Consider the following 19,307-nt stretch of genomic DNA (forward strand, 5'->3'; position numbering starts at 1 on the left):
TCTAGCACCAAAATTCGCATTAGCGTATGCCTAGGTTGACTTAGAGGAGTTCATGCTCTGTGACCTAAAGTCCTTAAAAGTTTGTCTAAAACAAAAAAACCGGCGCCTGGATGGCTCAGTCGGTTAAGTGTCAGCCTTTGGCTCAGGTCATGGTCCCAGGGTCCTGGGATCGAGCCCTGCAGTGGGCTCTCTGCTCAGCAGGGGGCCTGCTTCTCCCTCTCCCTCTGCCTGCCACTCTGCCTACTTGTGATCCCTTTCTCTATGTCAAATAAAATAAAATCTTATAAAAAAATAAAAATAAAACAAAAACATTTCAGCAGGGCCTTTGGTGGGTCCATGTGTGCAAAGTGTGTCTGCAACACGATCAAGTGGGCTTTCCTTATGGAGGAGCAGAAAATCATGGTGAAAGTATTGAAGACACAAGCCCAGGGTCAGAAAGCCAAATTAAAAAAAAACGAAAAAACAAAAAACAAAAAAAGAAGCTTTTCTGAGCAATAAAAAAATCAAAAGGCAAAAGCATCAAAAAAATAAAGTGGACTTAGACATTTTAAGGTAGTAGGATTGATATTACTTGGTAAATAGACATGAGTGAAGGAGAAGGTGGTGTAGAAGTTTCTGGCTTGGACAACTGGTTAGGTGGATGGAAGGTTTGAGAGAAATTTGATGTATTAGGTTTGGACATGTTGAGTTGAGTACGTGTGGGACATAGACGAAGTGGATTTGGGAATTAACAGCTTAGAAATGAGATGGCATTTTGAAGTCATGAGATGGATGAGGTCATCCAGAAAGACTGGTCTGAGTGAAAATAGGGTCAAGAATAGAGAGGAATTCTCATAGTTAAGACCTGGAATAATTTTTTAAAATATCTTTTAAAACTTTAAACATCTTTTATGGACTGCTTTAATGTTTTTAAGATACTGCCTTTCTTTACAATTTGATATAATGGACTCTTTAAAATTTTGCAATTACAGATACCTTTCACTGTCTATATCTGTTTGGTTCGTGAGTTCAGTTAGCAAGAATTTATTAGTCTAGAGTATTTTGAAAATATGTAAGATTACTAGTGGAGAATTCTTCAAGAAGTTTGGGAAAAGGGTTCAAGATTAATCATCATCTACATAACATTTTAACTGCATGCAGTAACATGGCCATGTTAATTTGACATTTGGTAAAGGTGGTTCACATGTTTTATAACTCATATTTAGTTTTGGAGTGTTAATTCTATGACTAGATAGTTTATCATCCATACTGGGGCACTTTTAAGTATGGAAGGGGGAAGCTTTTAATAATTTTGCTAGAACAACAAGCATAAAATGGAACTCCTGGACAACTTGAAGATCTTGTAATTTGTTCTATATTTCTTCTTCTGTGAAGTGTTAAGAAATGAGATGGTAATAGATTAAACAATGATAATAAAGAAGGTTTTGTGGCTAAGTAACTTTGCAAAATGTTAAATGCAGCATTAACATTTCTGTTGGACTTCTTGGGACCTTTAATGTGTTCAGATGTGACTTGAGAAAGGAGGGCATGGTGGGGAATTATAGAATCTTGAATTTCTTGAACTTATTTTGCTGTAGAACCCTATTTCTCTGAATATCCATTAACACTATGAACCTAGTTTGGAAAATGCTGATTTAGAGTATCCTGTTATTTAAATTAAAGCTCTTTAACATGAAGCCCAATCAGATTGCATCTTAGTTATAAGTTTTATTTTGGGATTTTGATAGGTGATGTCTAGGCAGCTAACCATATTAAAATAAGTAAATTTTGGGGTGCCTCAGTTGGTTAAGTGTCCAACTTTTGATTTCACCTCAGGTCATGGACTCAGGGTCTTGAGATCGAGCCCCATGTCAGGCTGTGCACTGGGCGTGGGACCTGTTTAAGATTCTCTCTCCCCTCACCCCAAACCTTACGCAGACTGTCATTGTAAGACCTGAACAACATTTTCCTGCAGCCTGTTTTTTCTTTTTAATATTTCTCTGTAGTTTTTGAGAAATCATTTCCAGGGCTTTTATTTTATTTTTTAAAAGTTTATTTATTTACATAATTTCTACACCCACCCTGGGGCTCGAACTCATGACCTCAAGATCAAGAGCCACATGCTCTTCTGACTGAGCCAGCCAGGCATCCCATTCCCAAGGCTTTTTTTTTTTTTTTTTAAAGTTTTTTTTATTTGAGAGAGAAAAGGAGTGGGGGGGGGCAGGGGCAGAGGGAGAGGGAGAAGAGCAGACTCCCCACTGAGCAGGAAGCTGGACACTGGCTCTATCCCAGGACCCTGGGATCATGACCTGAGCCAAAGGTAGATGCTTAACCCCCAGGGGCCCCCCATCAAGGCTTTTAGAAAATTTGTGTACATCTTTTCTAAGCTTATTTTTCTCTGAAAAGCAAGTCTATAAATCAAGATTGAAATATGATAGCTTTAATTATTTTTCTTGGGCACCCCGGACAGGGTGTATTGAATAATAACATTAAGATTGGGGAATATTGGGGAAAATAGTCATCTACATCCTAAGTAGTTGAGCATTGTTATTTGTAACCTTAAACTTTATTGTTATCTGAAGGGGAATCTCTTATGATGTGCCACAGGGCTCTGTAGTCTTGACTCCCAAGTTTTAAGGATGACCAGTATGAATATTTCTGGTTTTGTAGGTGGCCCTGGGAAGAATATGTTAGATGACAGAATCAAAGGGAGTTAGTTCATCGTCTCCTGGGCAGTTACCAAGTGTCATGTACTATACTTAGCATAGGTGATATGGAGATAAGTGCTTGTCCTTGAAAAGCTCAAAGTCTAGGGGAGGACATAGACCAGAAAATCAACAATTTATAATACCATATATGTGCTGCAGTAGAGGGTTGGAGAGTGCAGTTCCTCAGAGGGGTTTTAAAAGGCTGGAATGATGAACTGGAAAAAAAAAGTGAAGTTTAACAGAACCTAATACAAAGTTCTACTTTTAAATTTAAAAAATTTGTATTAAAGCGTGAGGTTTAACCTAAAAGGAGTTCATATAAAAAAATCAGTTAAAAGTTTTAGTTAACTTCAAGCTTAGTATGAGCAACTATATGATGTGGATGCAACTCCCCCTCATTGCTAAAACAAAAACATAACACATAACACATCCTTCCCCTTGCACAGGTAAAACAAACCAGTTAGCCTAAACTTTGAATGCCTTATTTGGTTATATTGGTAGAAATACTGTGTTCATAATAAGAGAGGTGGTAATACTGCTGTATTCAAGATTAGGCTGTTATCTGGATTATTTCAATCACTCAAGTACAGTGGACTGCTAAAGCTCCAGAGAAAAATGATCAGGGTGGGAAGGGGTCTAGAAACCAAGCCTGTTGAAGGAAAAGAGCCCTCTTAACACGTTTAAAGAATAGACTGTGGAACACCAATAGGACAAAACTTTAGAACCATTGGGTGGAGTTAAAGGAAAGTTTTGATTCATAGAGCTTTTCAGTAAGGTAGGTCACTTTAAGGGTGCCTGGGTGGCTCGGTTGGTTGGGCGACTGCCTTCGGCTCAGGTCATGATCCTGGAGTCCTGGGATCGAGTCCCGCATCGGGCTCCCTGCTCAGCAGGGAGTCTGCTTCTCCCTCTGACCCTCCTCCCTCTCATGCTCTCTGTCTCTCATTCTCTCTCTCTCAAATAAATAAATAAAATCTTTAAAAAAAAAAAAAAAAAAAAAAAAAGGTAGGTCACTTTAAGATTAGGTTGTGAAGTCTTAGAAGAGTTTCAGCAGAGACTGGGAGACCATCAGTTGAGGAGGTTACAGTAAAACTTCATATATTAGATGGAGAGTTGGACAAGAAGATTTCCAAAGTTTTATTTGATGTTGTGATTCTCCTGTTTCCAAAAACCATCATTTTCCAATTATCTAATAGTGTCTATCATTGTCAGTACTCTGCAGCATTGTGTGGACTTTGGCATCTGACTTTTGAGTTGGACTGCATTACTTGCTAGCTCTGTAACCTTGCGTAGGTTACATCTGTTACTCTGAAATAGTTCCCTTGATAATTTCCCTCTAGGGCTTCACCTTAATCTCTTTTCTGGGATTCAGAAGGCTATGATTTAAAGACTTTTTGTTTAGTTATAGAGTGCGTTTTTCCCCCTCACTTTTTGTTTTGTTCGTACTTGTCTTTTCTTTCTTTTAAGCTTCTCAACTTTCAGAGTATACGGTTTCTTTCATAGCTTCTTGTCTTGTCTGAAACTTAAATTAGATGAGATGGTATCTCCCAGTTGCACATGCAGTGTTTTGCTTGTTTATGGTTGGGGGAGTTTGGAAGAGAATCCTCAATCTTATAATTTGATAGAATTAAAATTTCTTCAAGCCCTGCTTATTATTTTTAAATGCTAGATTTTATTTGAAAAGCGAATGGTGATTGTTCTCATGATCATGTACGGTACTAATTGTGAAAAGAGGCACCTGTAGCTAAGATATTGCATGTGACCGGCAGTTTTTCTTTGCAGTATTTCTTGGTCCTGTCTCCTCTGTGTTGACTGTCACATTTCCTTCTTCCCTTATATGTAGATAAACAGTTCTTGTTGCTATATATTTTAGCTAGAAATCTTACTAATCTTTTTTTTTTTTTCATCTGTCCTACAGGTAGCTACTTGGATAGCCTTAAACACTATTTTTATCACATTTTCACTGCCCCCAAATATGCTTGTTTACTCTGTGTAGTCTAAATTCCTTATGTCATTTTAGTGCTCCCTGTCCCAGTGTAACAAATATTCTGCTTTAGCTGAGATTTGTGATAAGACACTTCTCTTGGTTAGTGTTTATGAGCTTAGGCTCTGGAGTCAGGTTGGGTTTGAGCTCTGTCTCCATCACTTATTTAGTGTTTGACTTCAGGTTTAGCATCAGTTTTCTTATCCATGCAGTGGGAATAATAATGGTCTGTCTCTTGGGTTCATGTGAGGGTTAAATAAGTTAATCATGTTTACTATAATTAGTAAATATGGTTGGCATATTATAAGCATGTAACATATATTAGGTTTATCATTATTTTCATTCTGTCAGCCCAGGTAAATGACACTTAAAATTTTGATTGAAAACATTACTAACCTAGATTCACTGACTTTACAGATTGTTTATATTTTCCTTAACTATGGAAGGGTAGAAGATGAGAAGAAAGATTTCATTTAATAGAGTTATAACATTATAGAATTTTGAAATTTTAAGGAGCCTTTGAGAACCTCTAGTGAATCTCTCATTTTTTGATGTGAGAAAACAGACCCTCTGAAAGATTGTGATTCAGTAAATTAGTGGTCAGGTTGGTACTGGAATCCAAATTCTATGTGTGCTGGTACCATATTATATTATACATGTACCTAGCACATAGGTGTTCAGTAACTTTTGAGAATCGAGTTAAAATGGTGATTATGTATGTCTGTCTCTGAAGACTAGCTTCTCTCTATGTGTTCATTGTTCCTGTATTCCCTTTTTCTTCATACTCGTTTAGGGGCTGTGCATTGATCCAGAAAACATTTATTGAACATTTATGTGCAGAACAGGCTTTTACTTAAATAAAAGTCATATTTTCCTACCTGCGTAAGAAGTTTGGCAATGTGTTAGAATCTTACACTCTAAACTTTGTTTTTTATTAGAAAAAATATTTTATCCAAATTTTAAAATGTTCTGAGTTAGGTTTGTTATTTTTAATATCCAAGTTGTCATCTGGAAGGAGCCTTTTGAAGGACACATCCATATGTTTCATGAAATGTGGTGGTACCTAAATGGGTGTGATGTTTAAATCATCTGTCAGAAGTTAAAGCCGTGGTACACTAATTTAACAGTACTAGGTTTATACTCTGCTTAAAGGAGAGTGAGATCTCCATATTTTGTCATTATGTGCGACTAAATGCAGCTGGTATGATGGAATTAGAGACCAGGAGAAGACAGAGAAGATCAACTAGAGGAGTAGGCTCTAGAGGTCACTTTTCAGTTATCTTATATTGAGAAATAAATAAAATAATGAGAAATTGGGTTGAACAAGATTATGGAGATAACCAACCTGACTTGCTCCTTTAGTAGAAACTGTCTAACTAGGTTTTCTGGTTGAACTGGGCATTGTTGACAAATTACTAATCTAACAGCTGCTTATTAACTATTTCAAATGGAGAGGATTAGAAATGATGCAGAAGTCATTTTCATTAGATGAAGCATCTGACTTTAAAAATAATATTTTTGTTGTACTGTACAGGCTTTAATGTATGCAGTTATAGAACTTTTGATGATTGCTGTTGTGGATAGAAAGCAAAAGTAAAAATGAAATATTACGACATTGTTAAATGCCTAATTTGTCTATGTTCAGAATTCATTTTGGTTTACTATTGGTTATAAATTGATACCAGATAAAGATTCATAATATAGAGTCTGCTTTATTATGATTAATTCTCTAAACTACTGAAGTGGGGTGTGTGAATGAAAGTAATTATGTTGCTCAACAGGAAGTACCTAATTCTTACAATTTAGGTATGACCTTTAATAATGTAAGGTCATAACTAAAGAACAATAATACTGGCACTTTTTATTTAATTGCAAAAAGCACTCTGTCTATAGTACTTGTTGATATTGCTTGAATATTGTCTGTATTTATCTTTCTCAGAATGTGGTCCCTGCCCCTGTGGTTGGCATAGTTGTTCTCATTCACACACAGACACACACATGCGCACACTTGCGTGTGTGTGTGTAAAATTTTACATATCTGAAAAGGGGATTAAGTTGAAATGTCTTCTTTTTGAATGGTGGGGACCTCTCCCTCCTTTCTCCGCATTATCCTGAGAACACTGGAAGCCAGTCATTCTGCCAAAGCAGAACATTGGAGGATTCCTCTGTCAAAAGTGATTAGATAAAAGGAAAAAAGGATCCTCAAAACAGCCAGATTCCTACCTGATCATCCTAGAATGAAGTACCCCAATCTGCTCACTCACACAGATCATTTGATCATGTTTTTAGTATCTTACTCTTAAATATAAATGTACAGCCAGCGATCCCCTGTCATTTGAGGAAAACATCAGGACTAAAAGGCAGAGACCAAAGCAGATAGCGAAAAAGAACCCAGAGTTTACAGAGACCATGCACACAGCAAAAGAAAACAATAACAACGCCAAATACCCAATTTATTTATATCGTCAGAGAGAAAACAAAATACTCCATTCATGAAAACTAAGAGCAAGATGTAGGGGAAAAAGAAAAGAAAAACGGCATGTAACAAACAGAACAGAGCTCATGGGAATGAAAATTTTAATAGAAGCGTTAGAAGATCAAGTTAAGGAAATCTCTCAGAAAATAGAGCTAAATGCAAGAGATGTAAAATGCAAGAAAAAAAAAAGAAAATAGAGTAAAGGAAAATTGGAGAATCGGTCTAAGAAGGCCAGTACCTAAATAATAGGCACACAAGAAATGTACATCTCTAAATTTAAGACAGCAATTAACCAGTTCATACAATTAAAGCAAAAACAAAGCCCCACAGAAAAACCAACCCAACCCTAAGATGCAACGCTGTAAAATTGCAGAGCACATAGAAAGAAGCTTTAAAAAAAAAAAGAAAGATTTTATTTATGTGAGAGAGAGCATGAGCAGAGGGAGAAGGAGAAGCGGACTCCCTGCAGAGTGCAGAGCCTGACGCAGGGCTGGATCCCAGAACCCTGAGATCATGACCTGAGCCCAGGTCAGACGCTTCACCGACTGAGCCACCCAGGCGCCCCAAGAAGCTTCTATATAAGCTTCCTTAAGGGGATGTACAGGCTACTGTGAAGCATTGGGGATCAGGATGATGCTAGCCTTCTTAACAGCAACACTGGAAGCCAGAAGACAGTGAGGAAAGGCTGTTAAAATTCTGACAGAACATGCTTTCCTGTCTAGAATTCAAATACTGAGCCAAACTCAGTTATTAAGTATCGGTAAATGAATATATTTTTGGACAATGCAAAGAATAAAAAACCGTAGCTTCCATTTCCTTCTTAGGAAGCTAATGGAGGAAATACTCTACTAAAAAGAGAAAAGTAAGAAGAAAAAGTGAGGTCAGTGAAATGGGATCCAATATGGAAGAAGGACAGGAAATTACAAAGATGTTGAAGGGAAATTCTATGACCATGGTTGTGTACCAGGTCTAGAGAGTAAGCAGTCCAAATTGGAACCTGATAGAGGGCTACAGAAGGCATATATTAAGAAAGAAATGAAAACAGTTTTACCTGATGTATTTGAATATGTTGAAAGTTACACTTTTGTTTTTAAGATTTTTTTATTTATTTGACAGAGAGAGAGGGGGCACAAGCAGGGGGAGCAGCAGAGGGAGAGGGGGAAGCAGGCTCTCTGCTGAGCAGGGAGCCCGATGTGGGGCTCCATCCCAGGACCCTGGGACCATGACCTGAGCCAAAGGCAGACGCTTAACTGACTGAGCCACCCAGGGGTCCCGAAAGTTACACTTTTATCAGTTTGCAGATGAATTAGTAGTTACCTAGAAAACAAAGCAAATGCACAAATGGTGCAGTTATTAACTAAGGAAAGCCAAGGTTCTACAGAAACGGAAGAGTAATCATGATGTACTTTGGCTCAAATGTGTATATTATTTACAGCTGTAGTAATGTAAACAACAACTGATTCAACTGAAAATTGTGATGGGAATATGGGGGTAGAGATGTCACAGAGCTAAACCATTATTGTTTATAATAAGTCAGTTTTTTCCTAGAAGGAAAAATTTTAAGAACACATAGACCTGCTGTATAGAATATAGTGAAAAATGCCAGAAGGAATAGCCAAAAGACTTGAAAGAGGTTGCCTCAGGGATGTGAAAAGTAGGGGCGGGGCAAGGGACACCTGTTTTCTCATCACACTGTTTGACTTTTTAAACTGTGTGCATATCTGCTTGATTAAAAAAAATTAATTTTAAAAAGATGCCCCTCACAGAAAGCTTTCTGTACAGTGTATATACATCTCTCAGGCTCTGAATTTCCTAGGGTTCTGACATCTCTATCATTTGGGGATGTAGAGTCAGCAGAATGCTATTTAGGGAGGTAATGATTTCTAGTAGTAGCAGTGGTTGATGTTATCCTTAGTTATAAATATTCATTTTGTTGTAGTGCTAACAAATGGAGATTTTTAAACACATGACAGATTAAAATATATTGCATTTCAACATCTCAGATGTAAGTGTTTAGTTTTCCTCTGTGTTGTCAACACTTTGCATTGTGAATTGACTGCTCCATGCTTCTCTGAAGCTTTTTGGTTGAGTGATGCGTCAGATGTTTGTGTTTACCGCCCCCTTTTATTTAGTTTTTAAAAATACTGTATACTTATTACAGTCCTTAAGAGTATGCAGCAGCTGCTCCAATAATAGCGGTGGATAGTACCCCATCTTTCACTAAACCTGATTTTAAGGTGCAGTGGTTAATTTGAATCCAGATGCATTCTTTTCTTATCTGAACCACCAATTTTTTTAAAGCCAAAATATTGAAGCTTGAAATGGAGATTGAATGTTAAATCAATTAGTCTTTTAAAAGGTTTTTCTCTTTCCTAATTGAAAGGCATGTGATCTGTTTTCTCTAAAAGACGGTATCATAGTTTAAGAGCATAATATTTGGAGTAGTTGTATAATATTCAACAAATTTCTTAACCTGCTTAGGCCTCAGTTTTCCTATTTGTAAAATGAGGACAGTACCTGCCTCATAATTTTGATGGTTAATTACACATCCTGTAAAAAAACTTATAATTATGTCATCTTTTTTCTTTTGACCATCACGCAAGAGATTTTATTTTATGTGAATTGCCAATGTGTACTTCCATATAAGTAAAACAATAATACATCTGTGCTGCATTTAAATCCTTAATACCCATAGAGTAAGGACAAAAACTGTCATCAGTGAAAAGCCTGTGGTAATCACTGAATTCAGGTTTATTTGTGTTTGACCTAGGAGAATGCAGTTGAAGTAGGAAGACATTGTTCTCTTTCTAAAATTTATACTACTTTCTCTGTAAAATGAAGTGCATTTGACCAATGCCAACCTAAATTTATTTTTAACCGATAATCTTTGAAGCATAATTTCTGTTATTTCTCCAAAAGCAGAAGCTTACTTATTAATATAGTACTTTTTGGTTGAAGTCCCAGTTCCTTGTAAAATAAGTAATAAAAATCTTTAAAACTGTTTTGTACTCTTAGGACATTTTGGATCGTAGGGAGAAATTGATAGCTTGCTGACACTATAGTTAGTAATTAATCTCTGATCATATCTAAAAAAGAGAAGCATTTATAGGATTTGGGGTAGGCTTTATTTATAAGGCCTGTAGTATTTCTTTGTGTGCCTTCTATTGAATGTAAGAGTTTGGGGGTTTATTTGCATTTATACTGTAGTTGTATGTATAATTTACCATTGTAGATTCCACCCTACCCTTTCTTCTGGTGTGACTTTCTTATTTATTTCATTCTTTCATTCATTTATTTATTCATTGTCCAGGCATTTGATGTGTTTCTACTGTTGTCAGACCCTAGTGTTGGATGCTGAGGGTGACATTGGCTTGTGCCCTGGAGGACCTCAAACTGGTCATGGAATCACTTGCACAAATAGAAAATTACAAAAAAGCAAGACAAGTGCTAAATAAAGATATGCAAAATGGCTAGTAAAAATAGAAAAGAGTCATTAATGTTGCCAGGCCTTAATGGACTAAGGCTGACAAAAGCTAGAATTTGAGGAAACAAAGTATTTTTCAGGCCAGAGAAGTAGGGGAAGGGTTAATATATGTTTGATAACCAGCTATATTATATATAAGGCTCTTTATATACTGTTGTCTCACTATTCGATTTTTTTTACTTAATTGTTTTGCGCTGTTTAAATAGCTTCCAGAGGATTGACTGGGGTAGGGTGGCCTCTCAGGGAGTGGCAGTGAATTAGGGAAGGCAGTTTATCTTTTGTGTATTGCTATTAGGTCTGAGGTGAGGGGATAAAACAGTTGGGGAAATAGAGAGCCAGTGGTAAGCTTACCTGTGTCTTCTACCCTAATACCTCCCTGTCAGTGGTGATCAAGTCAGGATTCTGCTGTTAATACTGTCTGATCTTGGGTAAGCCATTTCTTCTCTCTGGATTCCATTTTCTTCCCCTTTAAAATGAGAGGATTGGTATAGTTGGGCATTTCCTGTTGGTGGCCTCTTAGTAATTGGAGAAAAAGGAGAAACAGCGACCAAACAAGTTTGGGAACAAAGAGTTAAAGTTAAATAGATTTCTTTATTACAACCTTCCACATTATGGCATGTGGATTGAATTCCTGGACTTTTTAGCCTGGCCTTGCCAGTGGAGTGAGTCAGTATTATGTTTCCAGCTCTGTCCTTTTCCTAAAGGTTTAGTGAAAAGAGAGTGGGCTTTAGAATCATACATATCTGGGTTTGAATCCTGACTGCTACATAGTAGCTATGTGGCCTTAGGTAAGTTATTTGACCTTTCTTAACTACATAGTTTCTTCATGTGTAAAGAAGGAAGGGGATAACACCTTGTGGAAATAATAAAGATTTAGTGACACCCATATGAAAATACCAAGTATATCTGGTAAATACTGGGTCAGAAAGGATATATAGTTTTTAAGTCCTACAAATTCCAGGGTCAGCATAGAATGTAATACCTGGTAGTATGTTATTTATACCCTGCTTGCATCTGGTGTTTGAGGTGGGCATTTATGTGTTTCATGTATAGTTATATACTTTTCCCCCCAAGAAAACAAATGTTCTTGAGGGCTCATCCTAATATTTTGCCATCCACATAGCACTCAGCACTCTCCTGAAGACTCAGTAAGTGCTTGATGAATAGCTGACAGTTGCATCGAAACAGTGGAATGAGGTGAGATGTGGTTCTACCTGGTGTATACTTCATCTTACATCTTTCATAACCTTGGGTAGAAGTCACTGAATTTATGAGTATTAATTTTTACATTTTTTTGGCTACTTATTTTAAGTTGGAAACAACTAGAATTGATTATAACTGAGCTGGCCTTTAAAGTAAACCATGAGGGGAAAGGGTTAGAATAAAGTATTGTTTAATGTTGTAAATTATACTATTGGAATACTAACGTTTTACATTTTGTTTTGTCTCTAAGCAAATGGTTATGAGCCTTAGAGTTTCTGAACTCCAAGTACTGTTGGGCTACGCTGGGAGAAACAAGCACGGACGCAAACACGAACTTCTCACAAAAGCCCTGCATTTGCTAAAGGCTGGCTGCAGTCCTGCTGTACAAATGAAAATTAAAGAACTCTATAGGCGGAGGTTCCCCCAGAAAATCATGACGCCCGCGGACTTGTCCATCCCCAATGTCCATTCAAGTCCTATGCCAGCAACTTTGTCTCCATCTACCATTCCACAACTCACTTATGATGGTCACCCTGCATCATCACCGTTACTCCCTGTTTCTCTTCTGGGACCTAAACATGAACTGGAACTTCCACATCTTACGTCAGCTCTTCACCCAGTCCATCCGGATATAAAACTTCAAAAATTACCATTTTATGATTTACTGGATGAACTGATAAAACCCACCAGTCTAGGTAAGATTATTCTATAATGGTTATTTGGTTACTCGGGGTGGGGGTGGGGAGATACATTTTCATTTTAGAGTTTCAATTTGACCCAGTTTATTATTCATAGTGGAATTTTCCTTTGGTAGTAGCATTCAGATTACAATAAGGATCTTTCAGTTTTAAACAAAATCAAATATATAAAAGCTATCTTTTAGGCAAAGAAAAAAAGTATAGTCACGTTTCCAGTGATGGTTGCTGACACAGTAAATACTAAAAAGGTTCCCAGAATATAAACTTTTAAAGTGTAATATTTTAGATTGTTGATTAATATTTTATAATAACCCTTACAAATTAAAAAAAACCTAGTAATACTACCAGCCTCTGAATTCAATTCTTAATTTTCAACGGTTGATGACATATAAAACAAATGACTGCTAGTTTTGATTATTTGAATGAGTAAATGGTTTTAATTATTATAAAAGGAGATTTAAGCTTTGATGTGTAGTATTTCAGTTTCAGCTTACTTTTTCAAGTGGATATGTGTGCTTTGCAGGTGCATACATGATCATGGTTTTATAATACGAATACTTAAAATTTTATTTGCTGTGTTTTATCATCGTTTGATTCATATCTAACATATTAATAGAATTCAGTGTATTAATTGACCTGTAATTTTAATTTCTCCAATACTACCTTGCTTTATTTAACGTAGAATAAAACTGTTGTGATTTCTGATACCTTTGTCATAATATATTTAAGATATCAGATGTCCAGTTGCTGGTTTATTGTCATAAATTAGTGGTTGACAAGCTGTGGCCAGCAAGGCAAATTCAGCCTGTGGTCTGTTTTTTGTGGATCTAATAAGCTAGTGTGTGTGTGTGTGTGTGTGTGTGTGTGTGTGTTTTATATTCCCAAAGGGTTGTTAAAAAAACCAAAGACAGGAACAAAAAGAATAATACGTAGCAGAGACCATGTTTGTCTGCAAAACCTAAAATATTTACTGTCTGATGTTTACAGAAAAAGTTTGCTGACCCTTGTTATAAATCAATAAACATTTCAGCTTGGGGGGATTGGTTAGTGTTAAATTTTGAGAACATACTGAAATTCTTTGAATTGGGAAATGTTTGTTTTTAATTATATTTAACAGGATTTACCTGAATAAGTTTATAGGAATCATTTTCAAACAACATGAATTTTATATCGCATTATTTTATTTTAAAAATAACTATAACAAGGTAATCTAACACTTGTCAAGAACCCATTGTATGCTTATAAAACTTATACATGCTTATTATAAAAAATGAAAGTGTCAAAGTCCCTTCCTCATTAGTGGTTCAGTGTGTATGCATATATAAACAAGTTACATTTCTTGTTTTTCAAGAAGGAGTCATACTTTACACCGTATTCTGTGACTTGCCTTTTTTTCCCCTAATATAGACATCTCTCGTCTGTCTTGTTTCACATTTTTAATTGAAGGCCATGTATACACACATACAGTATGTGAGCAGATGCATATATATATATACACACACACATTCTAGCTCATTTCTTATTAAAAAACTATATACTATTCCATGATTTAAATAAGTCCTCTGTTAAAACACAGATTTTTCTAGTTTTTTGCTGCCAAAAACTGTGCTATAGTGAATATCATCTGAAATTTAAAAGGAAAAAAATGTTGGTGGCTTTTATTTGATTTGATTCCCAGTTCTCAGATTCTCTTCTGGTCTTAATTAATGTATCTTGCTGTTTTCATTTTCAGTAATACAAATTTCAGGTACCAGTGTGAATAGATGATGTTTATATATGTATCTAAATTTTGTTATAAAGAGTAGAAATGCAAACTGGACACAAATTATAGTTGTACTGGATAATAGTTTAAGTAAGTTAGAATTGAGAGAATTTTAAGTTAATTTTTATTTCACTGAGGTACTTTGCTTGAATATATTTGTTGTGTTAATTTCTAATTGTCTACACTGACAGTCTTTTCATGCCTTTTTCTATCATAATTTAAATTTTGTATCTTACTGCTTTTTTTTTTTTTTTTTTTTTTTTAATTTTGTTTATTTACTTGAGACAGAGAGAGAGCATAGAGGGAGAAGGGAGAAGGGAGAAGCAGGCTCCCCACTGAGCAAGGAGCCCAATGCAGGACTCGATCCCAGAACCCTGGGATCATGACCTGAGCTGAAGGCAGACGCTTAACCAACTGAGCCACCCAGGCGTCCCTCGGCAGTAAATTTTAAATAAATTTTTCCATCTTTATTCTTTATCTGGAAACTTATAAATTGCTTCAATCTGGTGTTTTTGTGTGATAATTTAAAAACAATGCTATAAAGTTTTTCCCATCCTTGATGACCAGTAAGTAAACCCTTGTATTTATAAAATTGACTGGATTGAAGTACTCAAATATTTCCCATGAGATTTATTTAATTAGGCTTTCTTTGTACTGTCAATTCTCGTTATTTGCACATTCTGTGTTTGTGAATGTCTGCTATCTCATTTATCTGTAAGTCCAAAATCATTACAACAGTTTCATGGTTATTTATGGACGTATTTGAGTCTTCTGACTCGCACTTTCACACAAGGTGATTCTTGCCTTCTTGTTTTCAGCTCTCATACTGTAAGGACATGTCCTCTTTTGTGCTCTATTTAGTGCCATGTTTTTTTTGCATTTTTGTGCTTTTTGTTAGTGATTTCAGTGTTAAATAGCCCCCAACCATAGTGCTGAAGCTCTGTCTAGTGTTCCTAAATGCAAAAAGGCTGTGATGTACCTAATGGAGAAAAAATACATATGTATTCAGTTTTGTTCAGACATGAATTAATGCTATTGGCTGTGAGGTCAGTGTTAATGAATTATATTATTAAATTAAAATTATTATTAAGTAATACATAAATTATATATTAAATAAGGTGTCCTTGAACAGAAATGTATCTAAAACAAGGTTACATAGTGATTAGTTGATGAAAATGTGATCAGGGCTTGCAGGAACCTAGCCCTGTGTATTCCCTAGGAGCAATGGTTCAGTGTTCACTAATTCATTGTTTGTGGTGACTTTATATAACAATTACCACACATAATAAAAATTGACTGTAGGGGCACCTGGGTGGCTCAGTCGTTAAGCGTCTGCCTTCGGCTCAGGTCATGATCCCAGGGTCCTGGGATCGAGCCCCGCATCGGGCTCCCTGCTCGGCGGGAAGCCTGCTTCTCCCTCTCCCACTCCCCCTGCTTGTGTTCCCTCTCTCGCTGTGTCTCCCTCTGTCAAATAAATAAATAAAATCTTAAAAAAAAAAAAAAAATTGACTGTATATTTAAAGTATAATTTGATTTGAATACTAGTTTTTATTGAATAAATCCATTGTCTGTGGTATACACACAATAAATAGGTGTTACAGAATTGCTTGGTGGTATATAAATAGATTTCTAATTTCTCATTGTTACCATAGAAAGAAAAGTCATCATTTTCGTTATGCATAAAACGATCTTACCAGAAAGTAATTTGTGGAGGTTTATTGATTCAGTAAATATTCAGGGGAGGGAATGTTCAGTGAATATGAAAAAGATTTATTGAAAAAAGATTTTGAGTAATTTGCAGAGTTTAGGATGAATATCTTTTAAAGCCCTATTTGGCAAAGAACAAAATAAAAGAATCTATAAGATGCTTTAATGTTATTAAAAGACTGTTTCTCCTTCAGTCTTCCGTGACTACTTCATCACAGAATTCACTTTTCTAAAGGATTACTTTTGCCGGTAGATCATTTGTTTTGAATATAGGAAAACAGTATTTTTTGAAAAATTAAATGGCTTCTGACATTCTCTTTGTTTCTAAACATATATATATATATATATATATATATTTAAAATCATTACAAGCTCACAAGAGTTAGTTTTGACCTATAGCCAGCTAGTTCATCACAATTATCACTTGAGTCCAGAATGTGACAAGTAAATTTAATTTTTCACCCCCCCTTTTGGCCTTAACCATTAGATTTAAATGGATTTTGAGATGTTCTGATGTAACTTGAATGGTTTTCTGTATGGTTCATGTTTCTAGCCAAAATCACAGTAGTTTTGGTATCCCCAGTTTTATTAGGTAATTTTTATCCATTCTTAAACTCATTTTGTTATTTCTTGAACAATGAGTAATTTAATTTAAGTCTTCCATTTTGGAACCACATATTAAAGAGAGTTCTTTTCACTGTCCTTAGTTAACTAGAAGAATTGGGAGATGAAGTAAAGGTGGTTGTAAAGTAAAATGCTTGGTTCATTATTTTTGCCTATCATTAAAATCCTGGGGGTTTTTTTGTTTTGTTTTTTTTTAAAGATTTTATTTATTTATTTGACACACAGAAAGAGATAGCGAGAGCAGGAACACAAGGGGGGAGCGGGAGAGGGAGAAGCAGGCCTCCCGCGGAGCAGGGAGCCCAATGCAGGGCTCGATCCCAGGACCCTGGGATCATGACCCGAGCTGAAGGCAGACGCCCAACAACTGAGCCACCGAGGCGCCCCAAAATCCTATTTGTTCTATTAGGCTTATTTTAAATGCTTTAAAACCTTTTCCATGAATCTTTCTAAGATTTCCCCCTATATCTGTCTGTTCCTTCCCCCATCCAGAATTGATTTCACTTTCTTGCATGTTCTTATAACATTTTGTTGTTAGTTCCTCAAAATGGTAGGGTTCTGCTGTATTCATCTATATATTCCCATAATAGCTATCTATGAATTTGTTACATGGTAGTTCGGTAAACATTTATTAGCTCTCCAGTTTATTTAAATACAGTAGATAGAGTCTTTTACTTCACTGTAATTCAGTGAATTTTAATCATTTTACCATTCAAATACAACCAAGGCATACCACGTTATCTATCATAAATAGTGGCTTATGGTAGGGATGGGAAATAGAGTAGGGAGAAAAGAGGTATCCTCCCCTTTATTGTTTCCACCCCCATTCTGATCCCTATGGTCAATCAGTGACTTGGATATTTAATATACTCTACATTTTTTCCCCTAATTACAAAGATATATATATCACATGTTTAATATATATCACATGTTTAAATCCACAGACACTACTTACTTCAGAGAGTAATTTAAAAATATTTCTGTTGTGTTCTAGTCAGTCATTGTTTTGTGTGTGTATGTGTTTGTGTTTATTTCTGATTTTGTTTTAATGAAGAGGAGAATCTCACATACTAACTGACTTAACCTAGGAGATTCTTAGCCACATACATTGTTGATCCATATCAATAAAAAATGGGGCACAGGAAATTTTAATCTTCATAGTATACTGAGCACCATGTGTTAGAAGTGTACTTTGTTTGAAATATCTTATTTGTACAATGTGTCACTCTTGGTGCTGCTCAGCTATCGAATTTACAATTATGAAAGTCAAAAGGACAAGTCATTTTGGATTAAAATTACCTTGTTATGTTCGTTCAGAGGCAAGAGATTTTCCTTCAGTTCTTTAATATTTTATTTAGAATAATAAAATTGTTTAGAGTGTATTGTTTTGGGTTTTTTTTAGAGTATTATTGTTTATATTGGTTATGTTGGTTGGCCTGTGTTAGAACATCATGGCAAAAACAGAAAATATTTTCACAGCGATCAAAAGAATGTTTGGTTTGACTCAGACATGGGTAAACATCCATTAACACTCAGTTTTATGTTTAGTGTTTTAGTTATTTCTGTTTTCCTTGACTCAGGTAAATTTTTGAAAGAGCAACTACATTTTTTAAAAATGGTGCCTTTAAATATTTTTAATAGTTTTAATTATTTCAAAGGCTAACAGAAAACAGCTTTGTCTTCATTTAGAGTACTTGTGTAAAAGTTTATTGAGTCATCGCAAGGTTTGCTTTATATCAAATTTAAGCCAAATTATACCTTCTCAAGGGATGTCTTCAGGTTTTTATTTTTCATTGATTAATTCATTTTTTAAAAGATTTTATTTCTAAGTAATCTCTACACCCAAAGGGGGGCTCAAACTCACAACCCCAAGATCAAGAGTCACGTGCTCTATTGAGTGAGCCAGCCAGGTACCCCCCTTCTCAGGTTTTTAAAAGTCTTAAGTAGTACATCTGAATAAGTTCATATCATGTGTCTATGGATTTCCCATAGATTGGTATGAGGAATAATAATTGTTGAGCATTATTTCTGATGTTCTCATTCAGTGTTCTACTTGATTACCAAAGGATACAACATTTTCTCTTAACCAGATTAAAACCAACTGATAAAAATGATATTTAATAACTTAAACATTTTATTTTAATGTAAAACATATTAATGTATATCCACTTGCCAGTCTTTTGGTGTAGGTCAGGGCCTTTCTTTGAGACTGTAGGTTTTCCAGTTTTAGTTTTGGTGGTTTTTTTTTTTAAAGACTTTTGTGCAGCAATTTGCAGAATCTGTTACAACTTGGGAAAAAAGTCTTTTATAGTTATACCACTCACTTAATTTAATTGCATTTTTTTTTAAAGCAGCTTGCTTTTGTTAGGTCTTTGCAGAGCATTCAGCTTAGTGTTCATAAAAACAGCAACTCTTTCTTTTTGCACTTATATTTCATCAGTTTTATAATATTTAAGTTTCATAATTGCAAGTGCAACTGGCATACACAGGTTTGAGAATAAACACCTCTGGCTCCCCAGTGCTTCTGCACTGGAAAGTGGTCTGTTGGTACAAGCAGTCAGCTTGCCAGAGCACCAGTCAGGATGTATAGAGGCAACGGAGAACATCAGTTCAGTTAAGAGCAGGCCAGTAAGAGGGTTTCTACTGATTTTCTTTTGCGACCATTCTTACTTAACTCTCCAAAGACAA

The 19,307-nt window shown here is 35.7% G+C and overlaps 1 protein-coding gene across 2 annotated transcripts in view; it reads left to right on the top strand.

The window, feature by feature from the left end:
- PIAS1 (protein inhibitor of activated STAT 1) overlaps positions 1–19,307 on the top strand; it is a 115,286-nt gene that overhangs the window by 18,564 nt on the left and 77,415 nt on the right. Inside the window, exons 1-2 of one of the 2 annotated variants that reach the window (XM_032418038.1) lie at positions 8,408–11,825; positions 12,082–12,526. In XM_032418038.1, coding sequence (XP_032273929.1) covers positions 12,085–12,526 — 442 coding nt within the window. In that variant the 5' untranslated portion in view covers positions 8,408–11,825; positions 12,082–12,084. Of the gene's footprint in view, positions 1–8,407; positions 11,826–12,081; positions 12,527–19,307 lie in introns of those variants that run through there. The other variant, XM_032418037.1, reaches the window with a different exon arrangement.

This window comes from Phoca vitulina, unplaced genomic scaffold (genome assembly GCF_004348235.1).
Source record: "Phoca vitulina isolate PV1807 unplaced genomic scaffold, GSC_HSeal_1.0 scaffold20, whole genome shotgun sequence".
Classification (NCBI taxonomy): Eukaryota; Metazoa; Chordata; class Mammalia; order Carnivora; family Phocidae; genus Phoca; species Phoca vitulina.